Source organism: Haliotis cracherodii, unplaced genomic scaffold (assembly GCF_022045235.1).
Source record: "Haliotis cracherodii isolate W230 unplaced genomic scaffold, xgHalCrac1.p SCAF_2, whole genome shotgun sequence".
Lineage (NCBI taxonomy): Eukaryota > Metazoa > Mollusca > Gastropoda > Lepetellida > Haliotidae > Haliotis > Haliotis cracherodii.
This window is the reverse complement of record NW_027266275.1, coordinates 15,580,076-15,593,766: the sequence shown is the minus strand read 5'-3', so window position 1 is coordinate 15,593,766 and position 13,691 is coordinate 15,580,076. Positions and strand designations below refer to the sequence as shown.

General features: G+C 44.3%; 1 protein-coding gene across 1 annotated transcript in view; it reads left to right on the top strand.

The window, feature by feature from the left end:
- Positions 1-10,638, top strand: part of LOC139469192 (low-density lipoprotein receptor-related protein 2-like) — a 50,230-nt gene extending 39,592 nt beyond the window's left edge. The window contains exons 29-38 of the mRNA XM_071251324.1: positions 7-135; positions 357-517; positions 1,279-1,526; positions 2,776-2,976; positions 3,774-3,976; positions 5,178-5,300; positions 6,084-6,183; positions 8,021-8,191; positions 8,839-8,968; positions 10,482-10,638. Coding sequence (XP_071107425.1) covers positions 7-135; positions 357-517; positions 1,279-1,526; positions 2,776-2,976; positions 3,774-3,976; positions 5,178-5,300; positions 6,084-6,183; positions 8,021-8,191; positions 8,839-8,968; positions 10,482-10,622 — 1,607 coding nt within the window. The 3' untranslated portion in view covers positions 10,623-10,638. The remainder of the gene's footprint in view (positions 1-6; positions 136-356; positions 518-1,278; positions 1,527-2,775; positions 2,977-3,773; positions 3,977-5,177; positions 5,301-6,083; positions 6,184-8,020; positions 8,192-8,838; positions 8,969-10,481) is intronic.
- The last annotated feature ends 3,053 nt before the right edge of the window (positions 10,639-13,691 follow it).

Here is a 13,691-nt window from a genome sequence, read left to right as displayed (position 1 = left end):
TGTCAGATATCAACGAGTGTGAACACATGAATGGGACATGCGGGCAAGTATGTGAGAATCTCAAGGGAGGTTACTCTTGTCACTGCACGGACGGCTACAGCCTGGCGATTGATGGCCACACGTGTAAAGCACTGGGTGAGTCTGTAACGTTTAATTGATTTCGTTCAAATACTGGTGGACACACTTAGGGAATACATATTTATATTGCATGCTGCTTTATGTACTTTTATATGTCTACAAATACATATGTTAACCTGTTTTCTGTAGTTGCCAGTTTCAGTTCAGTTTCGGAAGACATACAGCATTTCTTGCCAAACACATCCCCTGATGAAATGGCTTGTGTTTCTCTCCTATAGGTGAGCGTCCGTACCTTCTGATTGCTCACCTTCACGGCATCAGCAAGATCAACCTCAACACCAAATCTAACGACTACACCATCGAGACGTCACCACCGCCGATGTTCATTGATGTACTCACACAGCCAGAAAGGAGACATATTTTCTGGTCAACTGAAGAGGTAGGAGGGCGTTTACAAAGTCATATGAATTCTGCACAAAGCTTGTACTTGCCAAAATACTGTTAATTACTCTAATCATTGCATGACACATGGATGTCCTAGTTATTTCCACAGCTGCGTCTCGCCCAGTATCTCACAGGTCGTTGGTTCGAATCCCAGATTGGCAGGGACAAAGACCCTTGGTTTGCCAGCACCAAACGTGGTCGTTGTCACCAAAATGTTAAACGTCTACGATCTGTTTACTTTGGGGCTTTATTCCTTTATCCCTTGCTTTGTCAGAACCATATGTCTCTCGTGGGTTCACCAAAGAAAGAGGCAACTATCGGATGGGATGGTCAGGCTCGCTGACATTGTTGATGGATGTTATCGTATCCCAATTACGTGGATCGATGCTCATGATGTCAATCACTGGATTGTCTGGACCAGGCTCGATTATTCAGACCGCCGTCATATAGCTGGAATATTGCTGAGTGGGGTGTTAAAAAACAAACAAAAACCAAAGAAAGATGCATTGCTCTTCATTTGTTCATATGTACAACTTTCAAAGCTACATCTCAGAGCAACTCAGAGGCGGTCGGGGAGCCTTTTGGTTAAAGCGTTCGCTCGTCACGCCGAAGACCCGGGTTCGATTCCCAACATGGGTACAATGTGTGAAGCCCATTTCTGGCGTCCCCCGCCGTGATATTGCTGGAATATTGCTAAAAGCGGCGTAAAACCATACTCACTCACTCAAAGCAACTCATCTCATTTGCTCTCTTCAGATCGTTAATGGTCGTAATATCTCCGTCATCAAAATGTACGCGGCGGCGCATACAACAAAAGTTCGCACCTCGGGGAAGATAACAGGTATGGCTGTTGATTGGCTGGCCAGGAACCTGTACTACACCCAGAACTTAAATAACAAAGGGTTAATCACCGTCTGTAGCATAGACAGGAGGGGAGTGTGCAGAACTCTTCTGAAAAGGAAGAGAACAATACCATCCTCCATTACTCTGCATCCGCCCGAAGGGTAGGTGATTGCTGCCTTTTGAATAATGTTTTGTTTTGTTTTTGTGTACTGTATTGGTGGCGTAAAAAAAATGAATACTGGGGTGGGTGTGTTTTATATAACATACTATTTAATACCGTTTGATAACATTAAGAACTAATACTTTTCACGGTGAGGTATAATCTATCATCACATGGGCAATATTTCAGCTCTATATTGACAAAACTTTTCAGAAGGTGACTTTGACTTTTCAATGTGCATGAAATAGTTCATATAAATGTATTTGTGAGTCACCGTATGTACATCATTATTTTTATAAAGGTGAATGCGCTTATCGAGTTAAAATGAAAGCGGTTCCTATTATGTTCGAGTTTGTGTCCAAAGCTATTTGAAATTGCTTTCTCACTCGCCACATCCAGCACTGAGAGAACGGTGCCAACCCCTTTTGTTAGTCAGGGTTCTGGGCGCTGTTAAGTTGTATTCCAGATGCCTAACCTTGTTCAGTGGTGTTCTGGATGCCGCACCCTCTCAGCAACTATGTTCCGGCTATGGGTTTGTGAATGAAAGGGACAAATCCCTTTCCTTATTCATAAGATATCTCTGCCAAAACCAGTGTCGGGTTGTAGGATTCCGACTGTTGCATGGACATGTGTTTGTGAGCCACTGTCATAAAGCGATGATAACAGTTGTTCGCGATATAATGAGTATATCGGTTACAAACCCGTCACAAATACATGCATTGACAAGTCAACCGTTCACCAGAAAAAGGGACCATTGGTACAAGTCATATTTGGAAATGTCCTACACATGCTAACCATACAAATAATAAATGTTTAATAACCCTTATGAGTTTTATTCATGTTCTTGTCAATATGTCTTACGTCCAACCTCGGGATTTGCATCAGGAAGTACTACTGCTTCTGGTAGGCCAGGACGCCAGGACATGACCTTTTCACGAACACCTGGTGTCATCACTGATTTTCACCGACCCTTCATATTATTTTCGGGGAGGTCGGGTAGCCTAGTGGTTAAAGCCTTCGCTCGTCACGCCGAAGACCCGGGTTCGAATCCCGACATGGGTACAATGTGTGAAGCCCATTTCTGGTGTCCCCCGCCGTGATATTGCTGGAATATTGCTAAAAGCGGCGTAAAAGCAAACTCACTCACTCACTCATATTACTTTCACTGCTATTTTACCTTTTAGGCCCAATGGAGTCTCTGAGGGCGTGTAATCGAGACTGGTTATATTCTGGCGCTATATTTACTTCAGACTCATGTTTTGGCTGGCGGACACACAGGGACGGATGGCAATCTCCCGCGGCTTCATGGACGGGACTCACCAGGTGGACGTTGTGAGCTCACGCTTGCAGCGCCCAGTCGCTCTCAGTTTGGACACCGTCACAAACAGACTTTACTGGGCCGACGTCGGACTGAGTTCAATCAGTACTTGTACTTTTGCAGGAAAGGAACAGTAAGGCCTTTGATCATTGTATAATGTTTGTTATCTTACCGTACAAGTGGTTTACGCATGTCCTCGATCCCAATTGCGCGGATCGATGCTCATGATATTAATCACTGGATTGTCTGGTCCATACTCGATTATTTACAGACCGCCGTCATATAGCTGGAATTTTGCTGAGTGCGGCGTTAAACAACAAACCAACCAACCAACCAACCAACCAACATGCATACATAAGACATACATTTAATATAATTAGGCGTGCGGCAAGATAAATACGATAACAAACTAACATAGAGGGTACATAACCCATGTTCCACATGAGACGGGGGTGTGGCCTCAATATAATGTCTATCTCTCCCCTAACCCCCAAATATACAATATACAATGATCGGTCCTTTGTCTGTGGGAGGCACGGGTGGCCCACTCGTCTAAGGCGCCGCGATTCGCTGTGCAGAGTTGCGTCCCTTGGGCACGCCAGAAACCTATGATTGTGGGTTCGAATCCCGGTTCGCCCGGATTGTTTCTAGGTTTGTCAGCACCATACCCGTGCTCGTCGGTTTCACCGAAGTGGTAAACGTCGGAGACCTTCATTACTTCGGGCTTTCCTCCAACATTAACTTAAATAATGTTAAAAGCTGCGTTAAACCCAACTCACTCGCTCCCTAACCTGTGGAATGGGGATACGTGGTCAGTGTTAACAGCAAAGGCAATCCAATACAGTAGTAAAGGGCTGAGTGTGAACAGTAGAAATGATGGATGTAGTTACAACAGACCTAGATAATATATTTTCTCTCTTCTTTTTTCAGTGCTCCTGTGCTGGAGAGATTGTCCTCCAACCCGTTTTCACTGGACTTCTTTGAGAACAGTTTGTTCCTGAGCGAACCTTATTATGTGGTTCAGTATGCGAGATTCAAGGAGACTAGCCACAAGAAAAGGATAGCGCTGCAGGAGCTGCTGCAACCACGAGGGGTCAAGGTCGTCCACCCTGTCCGACAGGCCGTAACTGATGGTAAGCTCTTCAGGTCCAGAGGTGCGTATGAGATCCTGCACCCTGAGAGGGGTGGTGTGTGGTTAGGCATATGGGGAGGAGTGTGGAGAGGGTGTGGCCGGAAGGTGAGAGGGTGTGGCCGGAAGTTGAGGGGGTGTGGCCGGAAGGTGAGGGGGTGTGGCCCTGAAGGTGAGGGGGTGTGGCCGGAAGGTGAGAGGGTGTGGCCGGAAGGTGAAAATATGGTGGCTGGGCATGGGAGAATCATTCGTAGGTGATGTGAAGCTACTCGTCCGATGATAGATGACAATATGGTGGAAACACCAATACCTACATAAACAAAACCCGTAATACAAGTGTCAAGACGTTTGATGGGCTAAGTGACTTAGTTCAAATGTGCCTCTGTTCACCCAGCAGGGAATGGGTACCCGACATGTGAGGTGGATGTAAAAACCCTCTAGCGTCCGTAGGCAGTTTGGGTTGTATACTCCCCAGGGCGTTGAAATGATCACTAGAATGCAAACGGAGTCTGGAACAAATTAACCTCATTTGAGCAGACACTAGTACCTTATAATATGATATATAATGATGTGAAATGGGGAACTTGTTTTGATCCATGAATTGTTAGGGTTTTAATCAAAGTTCGATGCAGTGTTCAAGGACAAGTTACTTGACTCTCACCAGGTGGTCACAGGATGGCGACTTGTTTGCCATTGTGTTTATACTCTGACCAGCTGGACATTGGTTTTAAGTACATGGATACCGCCTCCGTGGTCTAGTAGAAGAGCGGAAGGTTCGGGGTTGATTCCCGGCCGCGTCATACCAAAAGACGTTAAAAGATGGTACTTGTTGTTACCCTGTCTGGCACTCGGCATTAAAGCGGCTTAAACAAGGACTGGTCGGCTCGGAGTCAGTATACTGTGTCTGAGTGGGGTATTCATGTTAAACTACTGCATGGCATCTCAGCACTAAAAATCAGCGTCAGTCTGGACCAGCGCGCGTGCACACACACACACACACACACACACACACACACACACACACACACACACACACACACACACACACACACACACACACACACACACGTGCATGCACGTGGCTATATAAATGCAATAATCTTGTACGCGACGTTAAACCCCATTTCACCTCACCTTTTAAGTACATTGAGATATTGCAGTTTTTTTCTGGTTGATGAGATGAAATATCCATTGCATGACTTCAGGCAAGGGCAACCCGTGCCAGGCGACGAAGTGCGAGCAGCTGTGTATCCTGGTACCAGGCCGCAAGACGCGGTGTATGTGTCGGGACGGCATGAAGTACTCCACCATCGACAAGACGTGCAACAGTACGTACAACTCACTGATCTGTTCACAATGCAATCATACACAACTGAGTACTTCCATTCGGTGAGTTCGATATCGGTCAAAAAAAGCCAAACACGTAGTAGGGCTGCATTGTTAAGCGTGGACCCGTGAAAATCTGGGGTAGAATATTGGTCTTCAGTATCCAATGCTTGCCTTAAAAGGCATACTGCGACTGACCGGATTGGGTGGTTAGACTTGGTTGATGCATGTCATCGTATTCCAATTTCGTACTTCAAAATGTCAGCCATCCTGAACGAGCTGTGCAACTTCATAACTCATTGTTTATGACTTATTCCATGTCAGATGGATATATAAGCCTTTGGATTTTTAGCCTTGGTCCAGAGATGAATAGAAGAAAGGTCTCACTCTCAGCCTAGCTAGGGTTAGGCGCTCCAGGGCAACAACACCATCACTAGCCTATCACTCCGCAGATCTGGCACTTCGTGGTTCTTGTATATATATATCTAAATGTTTACACCAAACAAGTATGTAGACCAGGGTGCCGTTGTTCATAGCGATCTTTGAGCTGCGTGGATCGTAACTCCCATACCTTAACATAGACTTACGACAGTCGTAGCGCTAAGGCAGTTTTGTACAATGGCACCCAGGTACCGACACCAACGTACTCCAGAACCGTACACGACCCTTTGCATATAGGAATATGGAAGTAATGATTAATCAACGTAACAGTAACGCCGTGTTGGGAAATGTACAGATACCAAACAGTGATTTCCCAATTAAATGTCCTTTTACTTTCTGCCCAGACATATCCGTGCCAGACTTGCAGAACGAGGTGATGAGAGGGATGGAGTGTTTGAATGGTGGAATCCAGAAGAAAAACGCGACCCACGGTTCATACTGCAGGTTTGTGATCCGCAAACAACCAGGACATGAGTATATAGAAAAATAATGTCAGGCTGAATCTAGAGAAGAGATTCTCCACTTTTGATAGGAATTTGTTTATATTACCATGATGCGCAATACTGATTCTCATATGTCAAGTGCGTATTTAGATAGTGACATATCTGAGTATCCCTTTCGTAAGTTGAGTATATATACATATATATATAGATATATATATGGAGGTAAGCTAACTGCATATTTGTATGATGGTCCACCCAAACAGTCTTCTTCACATTGTCCATCCGATTCAGGTATGCTGGGTCATTTAAGGGTTTGTCCTAATGTCTTTAGCATGTATTGAGTTTAAGTTTGATATAACCGTTCTTCAAATCGAGCATGAAATTACTTTACCGTGTGTGATTCTGGGTCATGGTATGTGCATGCCTCTCCTGATAAAGCTGTTTAGTTCAATTTGCTTGATGTGGCGTAACAAAGATCAACTCGCCCAGGGGTATATATACAGGAGCATTAATTAAGCACCACCTGATTCCAAACCCAGTTACGACAATTAATGGCAAACAATGGAACCCTAACGTGTCAGCATGTTGTATAAATGTACTGCACGTACATCACACATTTATTAAATGAACTGACCCATGCTCTGCACCGGATATGGCAGAGTATGAGACGCCTCGCCAATGCCATCAATAACAGGGTTGGATACACCAGATACTGATTGAAGAGTCAGTCACTGTATAATGTGACAGTCCGATTCGTAGTGTGTTCTGGGCGCTGATACTTGTTCTTGAAATGCGCGGTTTTAGACTTCTTCGCATAGCTCTAATAAATCAGCAGCTATTGCTGGCGTCAGCTTTATTATGTGTGTGATGGCAGTGTCATGAGTTCTGTTTGCCAATTTTCTATTCTCTTGTCTTTCCAACAATGAATCGGGGCACGGGCGGCCCAGTCGTTTAAGGCGCCGCGATTCTCTATGCAGAGTTGCGTCCCTTGGGCACGCCAGAAACCTATGATTGTGGGTTCGAATCCCGGTTCGCCCCGATTATTTTTCATGGTTTGTCAGCACCATAACCGTGCACGTGGGTTTCACCGAAGTGGTAAACGTCTGAGACCTGCATCATTTCGGGCTTTGTTCCCACATTAAGCAGACACGCCGCGATATAACTGTAATACTGTTAAAAGCGGCGTTAAACCCAACTCCTCACTCCAACAATGAATCACAACACTTTGTTTAATGTAGGACATGATTGAACAAGTGGTTAATGCTTAGTTTCTGGTCATGTGTATAGATAGAAATGAGATCTGACAGGCTGGATAATCGAGGGTGTAAGCTCTCATCTTCAAGTGATAACTGTTAACATCACATGACCTCTGTACAATCTTGGTGATGTGGCCGATTGCGTGTCATCGTGCCCAGTCGGAAAAGGGTGCTCATAATATTGACCACTGGTTTGTCTGGTCCAGATTCGATTATTTACAGGCCGTCGGGAAAATTCTGGAATAATATCAGAGTGTGATGTGAAACAACATTCACTCCATTTGGGATAAGATTGAGATGACTGTTCCTTGGTTCATCATCCCAAACGTCTCCCCTCACTGCCTCTGTTCTGTTGTCATCATCCCAAACGTAGGCCGGTCGGGTAGCCTGGTGGTTAAAGCGTTCGCTCGTCGCGCCGAAGACCCGGGTTCGATTCCCGACGTGGGTACAATGTGTGAAGCCCATTTCTGGTGTCCCCCGCCAAGATATTGCTGGCATATTGCTAAAGGCGGCGTAAAACCATACTCACTCACTCACTCATCCCAAACGTCTCCCATCACTGCCTCTGTTCTCTCGTGTTAGCTGTCCGCCGGGCTACGCTGGTTTCCGCTGTGAAGTCTCCATCACTGCACTGGAGAAGATGAAGGAGAAGGTTGAGGGAACGAGCAAGGCGTGGGTGGCAGGCGTGGTCTTGGCCATTCTTCTCTTTACGGCGTGTGCTGCTGCGGCTATCTATTTCCTCCGCTCCAAAAGGTAATGGCAGGAATCTGAAAGGGTTGTTGGAACATTACTGGTTGACATGGTATTTGCTTAATGTTAAAACATGACTATGGAATATGTCTGTTAATATTTAGATAATAATTGAACTATTTGCTGTATCCAGTACTAGTATTCTCACTTGTTACCTATGGACAGGACATACTTATCGTTTCGCGAACACTATGGCATCACTGATTTTTCAGTGACCCATTTATATACTAATACCAATTCATATGACCAGTGACGATCCGGGGTAGGATAGGTCTTCAGCAACCCATGCCATGCTTACCGTAAAAGGTGACTATGCTTGTCAGAGGCGACTAACGGGATCGGGTAGTCAGGCTCGCTGACTGGGTTGATGCATGTCGTAGATCCCAATTGCGTGGATCGATGATCATATCAATCACTGGATTGTCTGGTCCAGACTCGATTATTTACAGACTGCCGTTATATAGCTGGAATATTGCTTAGTGCGGCGTTAAACAACAAATTCATGTATTAAATTTCACCGCTATTTTGCCTTTTCTTTTTCGCCCACTGGAATCTGTTTCGGCTGATAATCGAGACTGGTTATTCTCTGGCGTTGACGTGTTATATATACGTTTTCTTCATCATATTCCTGTGATGTTTGACTTCGTCAGGAAAGGCATTGACTTGGTGAGCATCATCAAGTTCCGCAACCCAACATTCAGGAAATCAAAAGATGAAGAGTCTGAAGAATTAGTCACGGAGATAGCTTTTGGCAACCCTGGATTCCAAGATTTTGATGATGTAAGTAGTAATGAACCTTAGTCCAGAGCTCTGCCGTGATATTGCAAGAGTATTGCTAGAAGCGGAGTAAAACCATACTCACTCACTCTGTGGAGAATCACGAGAACAAACTTGATACGCCTCCGTATTATATTTCTTGATAAATGATCCCTGTCTGAATATATGCGATAATGATTGTAGTTTTCCGCCAGAAACCTGAGATCGTTTCTGATAAGGGGTACGAGTGGCCCAGTCGTCTAAGGCGCCGCGATTTGCTGTGCATAGTTGCGTCCCTTGGGCACGCCAGAATCCTATGATTGTGGGTTCGAATCCCGGTTCGCCCCGATTATGTTTCTAGGTTTGTCAGCACCATACCCATGCTCGTGGGTTTCACCGAAGTGGTAAACGTCTGAGACCTGCATCACTTCGGACTTTCCTCCCACATTAAGCTGACACGCCGTGATATTACTGGAATAATGTTAAAGCGGCGTTAAACCCAACTCACTCACCCACTCGAATTTAGTGAAAAAAAGGTACTGCATGTGTAGCTCAATTGAGGTACTTGAGGCTGGTATCCAAAATATAACCCAGGGCGATGCTGGTTTGTGTTCTGTGTATTAAAGATTTTCGTAAGCTAGATACATTTAAGATCTGTTTTTATTCGTAACTGTTAAAGAAATACTGGGCACATCTCGTCCAAGGTGCTACAATTCGCTATGCAGAAATATATGATCGTGGGTGTTAATCCAATTTCGCCCTGGTTACGTGTCAGCACCAATATCCTCGTAGATGTCACCAAAGTGGTAAACGTCAGAGACCCGCATCAATTCGGGTCTCTCACACACACACACACACACACACACACACACACACACTCACACTCTCACACACATATATATTAGGCTGACACGCCGTGATATAACTGGAATATTGTTCAAAGGGGCGTTAAACCAATCACTCAAAAGAAACAAGGGGGTTACTTCACAATTGAATTAAAGGCATACAGGGAATCACTGTGCGGTCCCAGTTTTGCATCAACATATCATTTATTGTCCTTTATGTTTCTGAATATTTAGACCACATAACGAGAACATGTTCATCTTTACGAAAATATCAAAATCTGTGATACTATGCGCATGCGTGAGGACATGGATGTTGTAACAACAGCATTTACGAATTTCGCTCAATTTTTAACGTGTGGAGACATACGCCACAGTATTTCTCATTGTGTTAATGTATAACGTCATAATATTGACGTTTCAATTTGTCTGTAATTCCGACTTATTTTAAAAAACAAACACGACACCATATTCATATAAAATGTACCTGGAAAGTCGGCTGTGGTGGCCAGACTCGGTCATTTATTTGATTGCGTGTCATCGTATCACTACAAGGTGAGACATTGCATTTAATATCAGTCTCTTGAAAGTCTCGTCCAAACACGGATTGTTTTCATGCCGCAGTCATATAGCTGGAATATTGCTGAGTGTGACGTTAAACAACAACCTTGATAAACAGTTTTGCTATTTTTCAGATCCCAGATCAAGACTGGTTGACTAAACTAGTTGCGTCAACGTCCCGAATGTCGGTCGACTCCGCGTTCGCAAGTCGCCAGGGCAGTTTTGTCTCCAGTGTAACTGGCCAAGATGGCTGTCACCTAAACAAGAACACTTAAACCTCAAATGGGCTACACATGACTTACTTGAGACTGCTTCATGTTCGAACCATATTTATCCATTGTGCCTGTTGGCTTTTGACTAAGCGTAAATGTGTACAGAGTGGGGATTGGTCTTTAAAAATGTACAATATATTTTCTGCTGGATATGACTTATTTCTAAAAGGCAAGGTTGGTGTCCTGCGTGTGCTGAGATCTGTATGGATATTTGATATTTCCCACCCATTGGGAATGTACACCTGCGCGATTGCATTCAAAGTCCTGAAATCACTCTTACCGCGTTTGATATTATCAGAATAGCCGCCTTCTGTCCATAGTTAGTATTTGTTGTGTGTGTTCACCTGTGTTAGAGACACTTGTTTTCTTTGTGACAGTTTTATGGATGTTGACATCTTGTGTAATCTTACAAAGGTAGATAGGGGAACGGGCAGCCAGTCGTCTTAGGATCCGCAATTCGTTGTGGAGAGTTGCGTCCCTTGGGCACTTCAGAAACCTGAGGTCGAAGGTTCGAATCACGGTTCACACCGATGATTTTTCTTGGTGTGTCAGCACCATACCTGTGCGAGTTTGTGGATTTCACTGAAGTGGTAAACGTCTGAGACCTGCATAACTTCGGGCTTTCCTCCCACATTAAGCTGACACGCCGTGATATAACTGGAATACTGTTCAAAGCGGCGTCATACTATACTCACTCACTCACACACCATAAACATAGAATTTGAGTAAGGGCAGGAAAGTTCATCGAAAACATTCGGATATGTTTTGTACTCAGAATGTCGAGAAACATGTATTTGTTGTTTTGGGGGTATTTAATGCCCAGGTGTTTTAATATTTGATGTTATAAAATGTATTCCGTAAATATTTTATTTCGTTATTTTCTATGAGGGGATTGAGCGTTAGAAGCCTTAGCGTTACATAAACAGTGTATTCATGTTGCCTTCCAGAGTTTACACTGTCCATGTGTGGAACATTTGACTACTGAGTAGAACACTTTTCTTTCAGTCCTACGACACCCCAATAATGATCATATCTGGTCGGCTGACTCAGGACCAGGTCGGTGGGGAATATCTATCTTCTCATATCTGAATTATCTCAACCCAGAATGAACCAATTGAGGAAGTGTGATCTGGTATTTCTGCAAGCATATCCGTGCATCCTGTGTTGTAAAAACAGTCATGTATATTGTTTAAGTTGATGTTAGATGATCCTATGTCGTTTTTTGTATTTATATTACCGCACATTTGGTACCTGCCTCCCAGAATGTGTATGTATTGGGGCCGGCCCAATGTTATACCATTATATAAAATAGTGCTCATGTTTTTCACCTGATGAAACGTTAATACATGTACTGTTTACTGTAATACGAATGTCAATGTATGTACTGTTAGTGATCTGGTCATCTGTCCCGTCCCATGAATACTATGACGGGAGGGGTGGATGCTATGATGTTTGTCCCTTCAAACAGTGTTAAACTGGAATTTGTCACTGAAAGCAGATAATGCCACCTGCGATCGTACGTTGTTAAGCGCGACTTTGCTTGTCGTAAGAGGCGACTGACGGGATTGGGTGGTCAGGCTCGCTGACTTGGTTGATGCATGTCATCGTATCCCAATTGCGCGGATCGATGCTCATGATGTCAATCACTGGATTGTCTGGTCGAGACTCGATTATTTATAGACCGCCGTCATATAGCTGGAATATTGCTGAGTGCCGCGTTCAACAACAAACAGAACGTTGTTAGACTGTCTCCCCATGCTTCACGTTCGTGTCATTATGATTCTCAGGAAAGATCTTGTGTCGAACGCACATAATTTCCTGCCCCCAGTATATGTTTACCTTGTTGTATTGTGTTACGTTAGTCCACGACGGATATTGCCATCACTGCTGTGTCAGTCCGATCCGGATATTGCCATATTTGAAATCGAATAAAAACATACCATTGAATTTTTTATTGGTGTTTGTTTCGGCAGCGTATGTGCGTAAAATATACAAAATAAATCGAATATCACCTTAACCGTGGTGACCTGGATTAGAATGTCCGATCGTAAAATTGGGATCGGATGTCGGGCTCTGAGGTTTGGTGTGATACACAGACGTACATGGTGTATGTATCAAGTTAAGAAAGAGGGAAACACGACAATCGAATAATTTTGATGCGATGACTTCAACTATACACCTCGTCATAAATATCGCACCACCCACTTTTTTCACAAAGGAAAACCTTGATCTTCAACCTCATAAAAATGGTGCTTAAACTGTTTATATGGCCTCATGTGAGCGTTCAGTCAGAAAATTGACAACATAAGACCGAATTTGAGCACTAATTGAAGGTTTAATTGTAGCAAACTAGAGTTCACTGAAACCACCGTGAAATAAGTATGGCTGCCGGAGTCGTTACAACAGACACAACACAGTTCACATTTCATTAATGTCGAACACACTAGTTAGGTCCACAATGACTGGCTAACTCAGCATCTGGTGTAACCGCCTTGCACATGGATAACATGTTCTACACGCCGTCTCATGCTGGTCACCAGACGTCAGAATCTCTGTTGGGGGATCTGCTGCCACTCATGCAATGCATGGGTCAATTCCTGAAGGTTCTGAACTGGAGGATCCCTTGCTCTCACCCTACGTCCCAAAATGTCCCACAAATGCTCAGTAGGATTAATGTCTGGGCTTCTGGCAGGCCAGGGTAGTGTCTCAAAGGCGTTGGAGATGCTGAACAACAGCTCGAGCACGATGTGGTCTGGCATTATCGTCCATGAAGACTGGACGTGTGACGAGAGCTTGGTTATCGAAATTAGGCACAACAGCACCGTCCAGGATCAACTTCTGGTACCCCTGTCCATTCAGTGTTCCGGGAACTGTGATGAGGTCAAGTTTACAATCCAAGGAACAACACCCCAACACCATGACGGATCCACCCCCAAATGGAACATCAGCTTGAATGTTCCTCTGATCATTTGCTGTGCCTCTCTGCCTCCAAACTCGTGCCCTCCCGTCTGTATGATGCAGCAAAAATCTGCTTTCATCGGACAAGTGGATCCTTCTCCATGTCCTCCGGTT